Source organism: Vitis vinifera, chromosome 12 (genome assembly GCF_030704535.1).
Source record: "Vitis vinifera cultivar Pinot Noir 40024 chromosome 12, ASM3070453v1".
NCBI classification, from domain to species: Eukaryota; Viridiplantae; Streptophyta; class Magnoliopsida; order Vitales; family Vitaceae; genus Vitis; species Vitis vinifera.
Window position 1 is genome coordinate 24329219 of NC_081816.1, and position 13499 is coordinate 24342717.

At 36.0% G+C, this 13499-nt stretch overlaps 1 protein-coding gene across 1 annotated transcript; it reads right to left on the reverse strand.

Annotated features, from left to right (window-relative positions):
- Positions 1 to 445: 445 nt before the first annotated feature.
- On the reverse strand, positions 446 to 2641 carry LOC100248807 (NAC domain-containing protein 35). Its single transcript, XM_002271935.4, has 3 exons — positions 2228 to 2641; positions 1823 to 2091; positions 446 to 1252 (listed from the first exon to the last, which is right to left on the reverse strand). The coding sequence occupies exons 1-3, from the start codon at positions 2427 to 2429 to the stop codon at positions 590 to 592; spliced, it is 1134 nt and encodes a 377-aa protein (XP_002271971.1). The 5' UTR covers positions 2430 to 2641; the 3' UTR covers positions 446 to 589.
- Between the last annotated feature and the right edge of the window lie 10858 nt (positions 2642 to 13499).

A 13499-nucleotide genomic window follows, 5' to 3' on the forward strand; every position in this document is an offset into this window, starting at 1 on the left:
CAGAAGAAGCAAAATGGGACAATGCATCCTGTCCTCATTGTGGATAATGGCTTTTGAGATGGGTCCAATTTCCACTACTCTCCAACACCTATGTCTCTTAGTCTGTGAGTATCAATCATGCTGTCATCATTCTCATGGCTAATAGTGAACAATGTTTTTGGGTGAGAGGGATGTTTGCGTCTCAGACCCACCCATCTGTTATTCCTTTCCCAAAACTCCACTTCCAAGGCTAAGAGCCTCACACACACACACACCCCTTTTTTGAGGCTGGTACCACAATTTAACAGTCTAAATTACAACCCTAATCTGCCCAATAACCATCTTAGAGTAGTTTCAACCCAAACCAACCCCACCAACTAAGGTTAATTAAATAAATTAAGCACAAATTATAGATGCTAAAATTGAAAGTTAACTACCACATGAAATTGAGTGAGCGCATTAAACGTAAACCCTAATAAAGCAACAAATCATATTGAAAAACATGGATCATCCTGAAAGCTAAGAACAATAGAGTAGTGAAAGTTAAGACTTGATAAATCACTAGATATATAAAATATATATATCTATGTATGTATATGCAGTTCATTGATTACTTGAAGGGGCTGTTGTAATCTCTGCTTGCCTCTGGGATTGGATTCCACTCCCACAGTCTGTCGGAGAAGGCAGCTTGAAGTGAGCCTGGCAATGTATTGAGGGCTAACGACTGTGATGATTGCGGTACTGGTAGAGTTGAGAACTGGTGAGAGGGTTGATTAGGATTGTTATGATATTGTTGCTGCTGATTGATTGAAGCTTGTTGGTAGTTGACTAGCCTATGGAGATCATCGACTGCGTGCGGCGGCAAGGAAGATGAGCCTGTAAAGAGGGTGGTGCAGGCAGGCGGTACCAGAGAGCAAGCTTGTTTTGAGTGGTGCAGTAGAAGCCTATCCTCTTCCTCAGGAGCTGGTGGCGCGAGGGTGGCGCTAAGTGCAGGTATTGCACCGTAGGCATTCTGCTGGGAAAGCCCAAGAGCAGTGGTGACATCAGTACTGCTGCTTCCCTCACTTTCACCGATCATTTTCTCCATTTCCACTTGCTGAGATTGTCCTCCAAAGGCCTGAAACCTCTCAATGGCATGCTGAGCTGCATCTTGCTGCCTCTTATCAGCTTGTAATCCTCTCGATGATGATGGCCTGGACGGAAGAGAACGAGGGAGTGAAGGGTGGTCTTCAACCCCAGCTCTCTTATACACGCGACAAAGCGATATTTCAGCCTGAGAGGAAGAAAGGAGAGAATCAATGGAGGAAGCAATTTATGATAAAGTGAGGGACTGAAGTGAAATTTATCTGACATTGAGGATCAGTTGTAGTTGCGAGAAGTAAGAGAAAAGGGTCATGATCATGTGTCACTGAATTTAAAGTTCATTCATGGTGTTTTAAATTTCTGCGGTGCCTATTAAATAACCCAACATACGAAATAAAACCAAGATTGGAGACTCCACTGTCAGCACTCAGTACTGTCTGTGTTTCTCACAATTTAATTTTGTTTCTTCCCTTTTTTCTTTTATTAATTCCATGGGATTTGAACTCTCTTCTTTAAAAGTATGGCTGATGTGGCAAGGATGAAGGTGTCAAAACTCAGAAAATTTTCTTCCATGGCGGATGAATTAACAACAGATTGTGGAGGGAGGAGGAAGAACACCTTCTGAATTGCATCTTTGAGAAGCAGTACATATGGGTGAGAAATCAAAGATGATGTACAGTACTGCTACTGTCCTGATCATCATCATCTGCAGGTGGGGGAGAAACCCTTATAAAGATATGATTAGCCTGATATAATTTACCTTTTGGCTGCGCTCGGTTTCCTGTTGGGGCAAGCGGTACTCGTTCATGATCCAGCTTGTTCGGATGCCTTTAGGAGCCTTCCCAGAGTAGAAAACAAGAGTCTTCTTCAGGCCAATTGGGCGGAAGTTCTCGGTCCGGATCATCCGATCAGCTCCTGTTGCCTTCCAATAGCCAGAAGTGGTGACCCGGTTGGGGCGATCCCCGTTTCGATACTTGCGGTCTCTGGGCACATAGAAGAACCATTCCTTCTCTCCAATTGCAGCCAGGGCTACTCATACAGGAGAGATGAATGCATGGTGATGATAAAAAAGAAAAAAAAAAAAAAAGGAAATAAAGGAAGGTAGAGAGGGCATCAAAAATTAAGAAATGAAAATGGATGAGGGAATTCATGTAGAAAAGTGTACCAGGCAGCTCCCAGGGGTCATAGCGATAGAGATCTAGAGAGGTAATGAGTTCAACGTTGAAGCGCTTGCCCTCAACCTTACGGCGAAGATAGAATTCGACAAGTTCTTCCTCGGTAGGGTGGAAGCGAAAGCCGGGCATCACCATGTCATGTTCATGCTCATCCTTGTTGTCTTCTTGGCTCATGTTGGCTGCAATTGCCATAAACTGTAAACAATATATATTGTAATCAATTCCAAATTGCCTTTAACACTCCTCTCTTTATACTAGTCGCCAACACAGAGCCTATTAATGTACGAATTTTGGAGTGGGGCAAGTGGAGGAAGATAAGAGATGGTTAAAATCTGGTACTACACCCAACAACTTAACCCCTCTCTCTTGCTTGGTTTTTTCTCTCCCTCTGGAGTCAATAGAAAGATCTACATGGCTTTCAGGCCCTACATGGTAAGAGGTATGCCCTTAAAGGTTTTTAAGATGAGAAAGAGACATCTCAATATCAGACAGAGTGGCCACACCACCCCCACTTTAGCGGTGCCCTTGGACCTTTCTTCTACGGTCATTTCTTCAATATTTTTCTTATGTATGTATGTATGTATGTATTCCTCTATCCATTTCAAATGTATACATACTTAGCTCAAATACCACTTTCTATTAATTTGTTTAATTATCACCCTTAATTCAGACTGATTTCACAATTAAATTGAATTTAAATGATAATCAATTTTAGTTTAAAAGAAAAGAATATCTACCAAACTAGAAATGTTTGTTATTTTGTACCCATGTTTATTAATTAGGGTTTATCTCTTTTTTTTTTTCCTTCATATATTGGTCATAACATTTTTGGAAGACTTTTCTAATAAATTGACTTCTTTAATGGACTTTTCAATAGGCATGATGCACGGATGTATCGATTTATGAAAATTTATTGGGGACTTAGTCTATTGTATTTGTTGAAAATTTTATTGAATATAAGACATAGTTCTTCATAGTATTTTAAATTAATTATATTAATTTGTAAAAAATTATTAAGCACGCCATCGTCCAACATACGTGTTGAATTTCCACCCTCTTGACACTTCAATATAATTTGTTTTGCTATTAAAAAAATTAATGAACCCTTTGATGTTAAGAAAATAAAAATAGAAATTAACAATGATGATGCGTGAGGCATATGAATTTTTATTAATTAAACTCTTAATGAATGTGACATTAACATAGTATAGCAAGACCCACCATAGGAGTGAAATCAAACATATAATCATATGTTTATATTAACAACTGTTATTTTATTAGAAATTAAGTCCTTATTAAGTTTATAACCTTGAAAAGAGAATCTTGGTTATCAAGAAGATTTCATAAAACATTGAACTCTTAAAAAGGAAGTCAAAATGGGTTTCTATAAAAAGTAATATTGTTATTGCGTTGTTTTAATTTTGAACAAAAAGGCTTATATATATATATATATATATAAAATTTATTAAGCTTAAAAAAGAGTTTTTGACCGTATTTGAACCATAAAAAAAATTTCATTTCAAATACGGTCTTATATAGAAAAGAATTTAATGTCTGTCAGAATCGTATCTAGAATGAATTGACTTAGAAAAAAATGCGCGTTGGAAGTAGACGCGCATGTTGTACATAACGCGTAAATCATACAAGTGGTAGAGATGATGATGATGATGATGATGATGATGATGAATGATGAATGATGATGAATGATGGTGGTGGTGGTGTTGTGGGGCTTAAAGAGGAGAGAAATTGTTGGGAATGCATAGGTGGGGATGGGTTGGAGATGATCTGTGTGTATTATGCATGTGTGTGAGAGAGTGAAGAGAGAGTCAAGGGAAACCCGTGACCACTCTCCCAAGATGATGACAACAACAAGGCCATCTTTCTCTTTGTTCTTATTTCCTCTCATATCCTTTTCAAATTTTTGCCTTCCCTTTCCTATATATCTATATTTTACCTATTACTTTCATGTTTGTCTCTTAATTTCCAGAAATATATACACGCATCCATGAGTGTTCAGTATTGAGTATTAAGCACCACAGAATCCTCTCGAGAGCTTTTTGCATTTATTAGAATTATCACTTGTTCTATTCATCATATATATCATCAATCTCTCTCTTTTCAATGTATTCATCATCATCATCACCACCCCTTTAGATTTTGTATATCCATGGCCTTGTTTTGAAAAAGCTAAACCGTGTCTCATTATACAACCTAAAACATCAACATGGGTCCTCTGGAATCCTTGGAAAAAAAAGGATTTATATAAATATACATCTCTCTCAATATCTTCCTATAAACTCAAGAAAGAAAAAAAGCAACCTCAACAGGGAAGTTTTTCCAAGGACAACTCTTTGATGATCAATATCTTTTTATCTTTATATGCACGACTGTCTGACTTTGTTGCTTCTGTCTTTTCTCTCTAGTTTCAAATGGGCGGAAAGTGGACATATTCCAGAAGGATCAATTGACTCTCAGGTTCCATGCACCTCCAAGCTACAAAGAAATATATCTATCTATATATATATATAATTTTCTATTACAGTTCTCCAATATTGCTCCCATCATCATCCTCATCATTATCAGTAGTTAAAAAAGAAAATTATACATGGTAGGAGGGACATTCGCGACGTCTCTCCTAGAAAGATAGATGGATCTAGAGTCATATATATGCAACATGTTTCAAGAATTAAGCTACTATATATGTATATATATGTATGGAGTCAAGGAGTAAGTCATTTCATCTACCAACTAAAATCCATTAATTGCTAATAAAATAGATTCTTGATTACAGTTAGGTAACTTGCTTTTTAACAAGAAGCATGAAAATTAGGGTTGATCATGAATAAAATGATTTCACCCACTTCACTAAATTAAATTTAAAAACAAAATTAATACAATCAAATCAACAATTACGCTACTAAGTATTGACTTTCTAGCTATATATATAAAATGGGAAACCCCTTATGTGGCCGTCCTTTTCAATGGACCGCCCATTTGGCTTCTTACTCGGATACAGATCAATCTTACATTCTATCAAAAAATATATGTACTCCTTACTGGAAACTTGTAGCCCCCGCCTTACTGTCCTATATATATATATGGGTGTGTGCCTCTTTCCAAGCCATACATGTATGCATTGACCTGCCAGTCTTTTTTTCTTTTTCTTTCACGCTACACTACAGTTATTGAGATTGATTTATCGTTTTGTCACCAGCTGTGGATCATGCGTGTTACTGTGATAGAATCATGCGGAGTCTTTGAGCTTTCTGTTTGAAATCAAATGGCAATTAGAGGATTGTTTTCTGTGGGGACTAATGTGAAAGGGAATTTTTTCCATGGCTTAAAAGGTGATCGTTGTCTAATTTAGTACATTTCACGTGGACTTATGAACACAAGCTATGTGGAATAGATGGCTCTCCCTATTAACATGGGGCTGCTGATCCCTTTTATCTTCATTCATGTATCACATCATACATATACATGTATGCATTTTTTCAAATAATCCTTTTCCCGTGTTCATTAAGATAATATAATGACATCTAATCTAACGACAGATGCTTACTGTTTTGGTGAGAGTCCAAATATCTTAGATGTCTGAAAAATCATCAGTGACAAATGCCAAGAGAAGTGGGTTGACTCTTATCGCATAGAGTGAAGAACCCGTGAATGTGTCTCCTGAAGTAGGGTGGAAATTCCCCAAGTGACCTCCTCAATGGAGAGGAGGATATATATACATATATGTGTGTATATGTGGCTCTCTACCCCACCACCCAAGCTCGGACAGAGGGGTCTCACTCATTGGATTTCATATTTTTAGTAAAAGTTAGGTTTCTGCTACAAATGAATAGGTTTCTGGATCAGACCTGGCAAATGGGTTGGTGTTAAAACCCTCTAAAAAAGCATTAAGATGAACTGTTTCTTATGAAAAGTCTCTGTGGTGAAGCTGTCCAAATCTTCCCAAAAGTTTTCTACAGTAAATCTTTTGAACAAGTCTCACACCCTTGAAGAATCATATCAGAAGTCTTCATCACTGATTTTATCATTAAAATCTCAAAGGTGATAGTTATCTTACACTGGTCTTAGGTCTATTTTTCCTGCAGTGTCAAAAAGTAGTGGTTGTAATTTGCATGGATCCCAAACAAAACATGGACTGCATCATTCTTAACTTAGGGTTTGCTCACATATGCTGAATGTCACAGAAGTATTGTCAAACTATTGCTGCAGAATTGTAGCTAGGGCTTTGTGGATTGATCTACTGTCCGTTTGTTCATGTTTGTATCTCATTTTCAAGCTATTAAACTGTATATAGGTTGCATGCTAGTGGATTCGAACGCAGGGTCACTGACAAATGTATTTTGATCATGCGGACCGACTAGGTCATTTGATTATAAATATTAAGTACACAAACGTGTGCAGCTTGATCCAGTGGTGGGTAGATGAATCAATTTCCATGCCCACCACAACTGTGAAATTTGCATGAATTAATCTTCCCAGGCTAGCTAGGCATTGGTTGATTAATATTAATTTATGATGAATCTCAAAGTTTCAACACCATGGATCGCATATAAAGATAGGTTTGGCCAGGTTGGGTTGGTCTCCATCATATCAATTAATCAGACTCAGGCTCTATCTATGGCTTCTATATATCTAATGCTAGCTATGCTGCAACTCAAGGGAGAAGAGAACTTCAACATCCAGTACATGAAGGTGCAAAGATTAATTAATCAAGGATATAGTTATTAGAAAATATCGGTTTTTTCAAATAAGGAACATGAAAGTTGCTATAACTATAAGAACATACAAAATTTTCTTGTCTTTCCCCTCCCCTACAAGCTAAATTTATTTGCAATTAATAGGACTATTTTTTTTTTCCATATTCTTCGGCATTAGGGGAGGAAGTCCATAATTTTACAAACAAATCAAGGATATCATACCTCTTAATGAGATTTCCGCTAGCTGTTTTAATTGATTAATTAATCAATAAAAGAAGTCCTTAAGCAAATTAAAAAGAAAAAAAGGAAGGTTCATGGGATTCTTTAGCCATGCCACAGCTGCCACCACCTTCTCCACCACTTTGATCATTTGTTAGCATATGGACATTGAATTTCACTTGCATTAATATATACCAAACCAGTTGTTTCCCATTGAAGATGGGTATCCAATAATTTCTCATTGTTAATTTGCAGTCATAATCATAATCATTCAGAGTCTTCACATGGAATGAAACATTCAGGCAAAGGTTGCACAAAGTCACAAGTTTTCCATTGTTGTGTGGAACCCATTTACATATAGATGCATGGTCATAAGCCTTACAGTCTGCTTTGGAATTGCATAATATTATAGTCACCTCGTCGTCTGCTAAAATTCAAACAAATATCTCATAACCAACTGTGATAATAATATATATAATAGGTAGAATAAAAAGGTGGAGGTGGTGGTGGCCGAGAGAGAGGAGAAGGGGCCCCAATGGGTTGGTTGAGTTGTAGCTATCTCACAAGTATCTCGTGGTCTGGACCATTTTGGCGGTTGTCAATCCTCCCGCCCCCACTGCACCCTTCTCATATACGATGGAAATGACCTAATAGTAATCACAAAACACCAAGTCCAAACATCAACTTGTGGGGTGGGGGAGGGGGTGGTGGAGCTGGTCTTCCCTAATCATCACCGACCATATGGTGGGACTGTGAAGGTACAACCTATCTAGCTGCCATGCTCATCATCAACCGTCAGAGCAATCTTCTACTCTAACACCAGATGATCTGTCGCTGTTCAAATCTTCTTCCTCCAAACCCCTTAGCCTTTCTCCAACCATAAACATCTCTTAGTCTTAAACCCTCCACACATTAGAGAAAATATATCTATCAAGAGTACACATCCATGTCTGCAAGATATATATCAGTAGATTTGCAGTCAGCCTCCTAATGTCATGCTTTCGTCAAACCTTTTTAGCAAACCAACAAACAAATTAATGTAAATCTAGAGTATTCATCAATAATTAACAACCATAGCTATCATGATTGATCTCAAATAAGTTCTAGTTTTTCCAATATGCAAATATATAAATTAATTAATGGATCATTGTCAAGAATGATTGTGGTATTATTAGATTTTTTAGTTGGATAATTCCAACAATGATGACATAGTAACTCATTAACAACACTACAGTATTGAGTATGGAATTTGACATCATGCATGGTGAACAAAAAGTTAAATAAAGGGATGTCTTTTAACTGGTGAACAGGGTAGGGTTTATACCACTAGGGAAGCATAATGATAAGGGGTTGTTGATAAAATTAAAAGGGCTAACTCAAAAGTACCAGAAAAAGTGTAATTTGAAATATCCAAAACCCATAAAAGGTTGTTTTGTTTTTTCTCTCTTCTCTCTGGGCATTTTCTGCAACCACAACCAGATATTTGTATCTTTCTATGTCTTGATGGATATCTGTCATGAATATTGAGTTCCAATGTCTACTTGACCCTCACAGTGGAGCTGAAACATCTCTTCACATATTGAAGACCCATAAGGATATTATAGGTAAGTGGCTAGTACATATGCATGTGTTTTCTTTTATTAGTTTCCTTTGTAGTAGTTCTGGTCAAAGAGAGGCAAAGGGGTTGGGTCATTTACTATTGTGACTTGGACACAACCACTCTTTAATAAAGCTTTGTTCATCAACACTTTCAAACATCAATTGTTTTGCCCCTTATTGAAGGGAACAAGACAGATCACAGAGGAATATCATAATATATATTGTCTTTTGCAGGAAAAAGAAAAAAGTGTTCCACCATCAAAATATTCACACTAAGTGCCTAAACTTTGTTATATCAAGGGAAAATAGGATATGGGTATTTATCACTATCTCTTTAATTTCTTCTAACTTTTTTTTTTTTTGTTTAAAGTATCCATTGCCTATGATTACTAAATAACTTAAAGAAATGGTACAAACTAAAAAGAATTATCAACGTTTGATAATTGAGAATTTAAAATTGTGAAGAAAAATATTTCAAGTTGTCAATTTGACACGTCGATTACCTTTCTGCTACGACATATAATATTAATGTATATAATATTAGGAGCATTTGTGTTTTGTGTAGGTGATCAGTAAACATGATTGATACACATGTGAACCAATGAATACATGTATGAGGTTCATCTAGCTCATAGCTAGGCTAGTATAATCTTTTGATCCTCCATCCTCATCCATCCGGTGCGATGAGACACGGTGATTAATGTACAATTGGCACAATTGGTTAACGTATATATCAAGTGGAGACAGTAGCGTGGTTGGTTGAAACATGGATATAATTATCGGCCGACTCTTAATTGCAAATTATATAGAATTTTCCTCAGAAAAAATAAAGAGGGCCTGGTGTTGGGGAATGAGACTAGACAACAGTGTGCGGGGTGGGGGCATAAGAAATAAAGATGGAGGGGCCAGCAGCACCGTTGGATTTCAATCATTTGAAAACCCTAATAAAGAGAGATCAGTCAACATGTTGACTGTCTGACCCTGACTCAGTGTTGACCATCTGACTTTGAAATTAAATGCCGATCAAAGTTAGATCAGAAACATGCATGGAGATGCCTTTGTTTCTTGTTGGATACTTATTAATATTACTAAATATTCAAGCAGAAATCCCGTGATTCAGTCTTTACGCCTTCAGCTACAAGTCCACACTCTAACTTAATGCATTTCTACCTACTTTTTTTTTTTTTTTTCTATTTTCTTTTTGTGTGTGTGTGTTTTACAGTTGATCTTAGATTCCTAGTTTTATGCCTATGGTTTTAGGGTTTGGTGGATTGAGATGTCACGTACAGCTAAATCAGTTGTAACACTGAAGCTGCTATAACTCTGCAAGTAAGCATTATGCCACTGCTACAAAGTGCATGGTGGTGTTTTGTCTACGTCTCGTGCCTTAAGTAACTTGCCAAAGTAGAAGTTGGAGGGTGGTGTGTCAATTGTCCAAAAAAAGTAAGGAGTTCTCCTTGTTATATACATAGTTCATGGAAGAGCCTGCTGCTCTGGTTCAATAGCATTGTTGAAATGTCAATGGATGCATTAGTGAGATGCCCTTGATTTGGCGTGAAATCATATTAAGCTATTAATTAACCTAAAAGATTAAGCTACCCGGTATTTCTCGTAATTAATGAGAAGTCAGATCTATCTAGAAGAAGAAAAATAAGAAGGATTGTTTTTATGGGTACAATCTTGACCTAGATCAGGTTGGAAAGACATATTTTCTCGATGAATTAAGTTACAATTCAGTGCCTTTTAAGACTAGGGTTCATGCCTAGGTTTGTGCATGAGCTCAAGCAAGCCAGGTAGGTAGCAATGGGGCTAAAATCACGTTAGACTACCAACAGAAGCTTGGTAATTAAGATATATAAAAGTAAAATAAGTGCTGTGTCATGATTCTAAGTATGCTTTATCTATTTCACTTGAAATAACACGAGTAAATATGAAAATGTAATCTAATGTCTATATCCTCAACGATGACCTGATTTAAGAATTAGAGGCCAGACCATATTAGTACGAAGTAAATCCTTTCTACGACTTTGGATACTTGGGATATATTTCAAAGGCAATGTTTGAAATAACCTAGAAATAAAATTGTCATTGGCCCAACCAAGGTTTGAATGGATTAGGCTCAGATTTTTGGATTGAGTAACCCTTTCAGCATGTAAAAATCTGTACCTGCATGTTATTATTTATTTATTATTTTTAATTATAATATCCATTATTATTTTTTAAATATGAAAAATATAAAAAGATAAGGAACAAAATCTAGCATTCTATCACCTTTTTATTGTGTTAGATTGGATTTATCATTTTTTTTAATTGTTAAAGCATTTTAAAATAATGAATTTTGAGTTTATGGTTATCATTTATGTTAAATCAATAATGAATAGATCTTGAAGATGTTTAACTTTTAATCTTTTACTTTACATAGACTTTAAAATAATTGTTTTATGCAATCATTTGTGGAACTCGAGTTCCTTTCGAGCTTGACACGAATTGGAGATTCCAACTAGATTTTGAATTGGGTTTGACATACAAGCCATATATATAGGTGAGTTTGATATGGATTACCTTTTAACCTATCCAAGGTTAAGTTTTACTTTGACAATTTTCATTACTTCTTTTATTTTTGCACTAAACATCTTTTTAAAAGATAAATTCACTTTTTATATTAAATTCGTTTTTTCAAAAGTCGATATCACTTTTTGTATTGGATTTGTTTTTTTTTAAAAAATTGGTCACTTTTTTTTTTTTTACATTGAACTCATCCTTTGAAAAAATGAATCATACTCGAAATTTAAAAATATTATAATTTTATAATTATATTTTTATGTTATGATTTTTTTAAAAATGTTTTAAAAAAATACACTACTATGCAGAAAACCCCTACCCAAGAAGCGCTTGATGATGACCATCTTTGTGTGGCCTACTTGGGCATAAATCAACCTAGGGAACCCATGTGACTCAAGCTACCTAAGAGTAGTGATGTAGGATTGGCTCCAAAGGGTCCAGAGCCCGGCCATCTCTTGTTCCGTTTTATTATGGTCAAGCGACTCAAGCCTAAGCTCTTCCTCTTTATATCCCTATCTTTGTGCTGAGCTTGAAATATAAAAGCTTCTGAAACTTCCCTGTGTTCTATAAACCTGATAACATCCAAGCTTGCTTATCTTATGCTCCTATCAGGTGACAATCCACAAGTACAAATGCATACAACTGAACTTTGCTTTAGAAGTTAAAGCAAAAGGGTTGCAAGCTAGTAAATCTGTTGAGTGCATTATCATCTCTTTCATCTTTAAGACGAAGCGAAGCGAATCATCATTGCAACATGAACTGTTGTACCTACTCAAGAATGTCTCACTGTTATTAATTGCTATTACTAGCAATTCAGCATGCATAATTCAAGCTATTAAACATATGCATCTGTATCACTCTCATTGCCACCTTTAGTAAGTTAGCATACACAGTCATGCTTTAAACGGATATGTTCGGTATTTAGGACAATCTGGAAGTAATTTGTGTTCTTTGTTGGAAAGAGTCTCAAATTGTATTTTGAGTCAATTTGGAAAGTTATTGATAGTTTCCTAATATAAGATATTCTTGAAAGTGGATTTCTTATTATTATAGGAAATATCCTATTATGGGATCCTCTATTTAGGAAAAGGTATTTTTGACAATTATACACTTTGTTTCGTATATAGAAACTTCCTTTGTAATTAGGAAAAAAAATGTAGGAAGGGATTTTTGAACAAAATAGTAAGTTTCTTTTTAGGTATAAATTGAGGCTTTGGGATTTGAGAGCTTGAAGAGTTGTAATCTCCTTTAACAAAAGTGAAAGTTCTTCGTTTTCGCTCATGGATGTAGGCTCAAGGCTGAACCACGTAAATCGTTGTATTTTATTTTTCGTTTTTCTTATTTTTTTTCTCCCTGTTATTATTCTTTGTCATGATTTGCACAACAAATTGGTATCAGAGCTAAGGTTATTAGACCCGGAATGATGACAAAGTTTGAGGTTGAGAAGTTTGATGGAAGAAATGATTTCAGTTTGTGGCGTGTCAAGATGTGTGCCTTATTAGTTCAACAGGGGTTATCCAAAGTACTGAAGGGTAAAGAGGCTTTACCAACAACAATGTCTGATGAAGAGAAAGATGAACTTAAGGAGAAAACACATAGTGCTATTCTATTGTGCTTGGGTAATGAGGTACTTTGTGAGGTTGTAGAAAAAGATATGGCTGCCAAGTTATGGTTGAGATTGGAAAGTCTGTACATGACAAAGTCTCTTACAAATCGCTTGTATTTAAAGAAGTGATTGTATACTCTCTAGATGAAAGAAGGTACGCCCATTAAAGACCACCTTGATGAGTTTAATAAAACTATAATAGATTTGAGGAATATTGACGTTAGAATTGATGATTAAGACCAAGTCATAATTTTGATGTGTTCCCTACCAAATTCTTATGAGCACTTCGTAGATACCATAATGTATGGTAGAGATACTCTCTCCATAGAGGATGTTAGAGCAGCCTTGAACTCAAGGGAGTTGAAGAATAGGATGTCCGAAAATAGAGAAGATGACTCAGGTGAAGGTTTGGTGGTTAGAGGAAGAACATGAAAGAAAAATAATGGCAGAAGAGGTCGATCTAGATCAAAGTTTAGGGGAAACAACAAATGTTTCAAGTGTAAGAAAGAACGACACTACAAGAAAAATCGTCCAAATTGTAAAGGAAAAGAAAAAAAGAAAACT